The sequence below is a fragment of the Fukomys damarensis genome, unplaced genomic scaffold, assembly GCF_012274545.1.
Source record: "Fukomys damarensis isolate Sample0158 unplaced genomic scaffold, DMR_v1.0_HiC HiC_scaffold_22, whole genome shotgun sequence".
NCBI lineage: Eukaryota > Metazoa > Chordata > Mammalia > Rodentia > Bathyergidae > Fukomys > Fukomys damarensis.
The window spans coordinates 26,606,899-26,608,795 of record NW_022900934.1 but is presented as its reverse complement, the minus strand read 5'-3'; the positions used below and the strand labels follow the sequence as shown (position 1 = coordinate 26,608,795).

Genomic DNA, 1,897 nt, shown 5'->3' with positions numbered 1-1,897 from the left:
TTTTTTTTTTTTTTTTTTTTTTTTTGGTACCAGGAATTGAACTCTGGACCTTGTGCTTGCGAGGCAGGTGGCGACACCACTAAGTTAAATCCCTGGCCCCAAACTGAGTCTTATTAAGACACTGAGTCTGTACTCAAACTTGAGACCCTTCTGCCTCAGCCTCTGCCTCTCAGATAGACTGGGATTACAGAATGTGCCACTATACCTTCCCAGATTTTTAGTTAATTAATTAATTAATTTTTCCTTCCTAGATTTTTAAAGTGACCATTCTGGAGCTGGGCATACACTTGTAATCCCAGCACTAGGGAGGCTGATGCAGGAAAAAATCTAGTGAGTCCAAAGCCAACCTGAACTACATGAGAGAACTCGTTTAAAAAGAAAGTAAGAAGGGCTGGGGATTTAGCTCAGTGGCACCAAGTCTGCCTGCCTTGCAAGCACAAGATCATGAGTTTGATCCCTGATAACAAAAAAAAAAAAGAAAGAAAAGAGAGAAGTGGCCATTCTTACCTACCTTCCAGTCCCCACCCCCTAGAAAACAAAAGGAATTGTTTACCCAGGGCCTTTCCCCATGAGCAGGTGCAAACCCCTGCTATGGTTTAGTAGGTAACATTCAGTGGGTGCCTTGTATCTGTTCAGCATTGTGCCAACGGCTTCACAAATACTGAAATAAAATAAAATTAATTTTTAAAAAATTAATCAATTAAAAATGTATCGAGATTTGACGGGTGAGGGGTCTGAGGCTCAGAGAGGTGAAGTGACCTGCTCGTGGCCACACAGCATGGGGGTGGTGGAGCTGGGTTGGGTCTATGTGGCCCTCGAGTTTGTGCTTCCTGCTCCGCTGGCCACAGAGATAGGCGGGGAAGCTGGGGCACGGCATGGGGTCGGACCTCCTGGGTCTAAAGTGAAGCCAGGATGGCGGCCCAGAAGCGGCGGAGCGATCCCCCGGCGTGGGTCGGTGAGGCGGTGGGGAGGCCGAGGTGTGCTCACGCGGCCCTCCCTGCAGTGTTCCCACAGAAGCCCATCACCCTTACGGACGAGTGGAAGGCCCGGCAGCTCCAGCGCATCCTGGACATGAAGGGCAACCCGGTGCAGGGCCTGGCCTCGCGCTGGGACTACGAGAGGAAGGAGTGGAAGAAGTGAGGCCCTTGCTCCTGCTGCCGCCCCTGCTCCTGTGCCACCACCAGCCTGGGGCCTCCGGGCTCCCTCCTCGCCCTCCCTCCCCTCTGCTTCAATAAAGCTGGCTGTGCCCTTCTGCCTTTAGCCTCCACTCTGGACCATCCCTGACATCTAAATTTAGGATTAAAGGAGGTGATGGGCTGGGGATTTAGCTCAGTGGTTCTGCCGCCTGCCTCGCAAGCACAAGGACTCAAGTTCAATCACCGTTTGCTCCGGCCCAGTGCACACCTAGTCAGGGAGGCTTCCAGGGGGAATTGGGACCTCAGACAAGTTTAGGAAAGACAGGGAAATCCAGGCCTGTAATCCTAGCACCCTGGGAGGCTGAGGCAGGAGAATTGCAAGTTTGAGCCCAGCCTAGCTAACTTAGCTACTTAAGAGAGACCTTATATCAAAGAATAAAAAAAGGTAGGTCTGGGGATGCAGTTCATTGCAAAGACCCTGGGTTCAATTCCCAGTATAGTACTCCAGACCAACCACACACACACACACACACACACACACACACACACACACACAGAGCACAGCACAAAAGAAACAAAAAGGGAGGCTGGGATTTAGTTCAATGGTTCTGCCTCCTGGCTTGCAAGACCAAGGACTTGAGTTTGATCCCTGGTACCAAAAAAGAAAAGGAAAAAGAAACAAGGGAAGGCATTCCAGTGGAGAGAGTAGCAAAGCAAACACCCTCATTTAGTCAATCAGTTAACATATATTTACTGAGCAC

At 50.2% G+C, this 1,897-nt stretch overlaps 1 protein-coding gene across 1 annotated transcript in view; it reads left to right on the top strand.

Annotated features, from left to right (window-relative positions):
• LOC104865120 overlaps window positions 1-1,260 on the top strand; it is a 10,281-nt gene extending 9,021 nt beyond the window's left edge. Inside the window, exon 6 of the mRNA XM_010628481.2 lies at window positions 1,004-1,260. Coding sequence (XP_010626783.1) covers window positions 1,004-1,140 — 137 coding nt within the window. The 3' untranslated portion in view covers window positions 1,141-1,260. The remainder of the gene's footprint in view (window positions 1-1,003) is intronic.
• The last annotated feature ends 637 nt before the right edge of the window (window positions 1,261-1,897 follow it).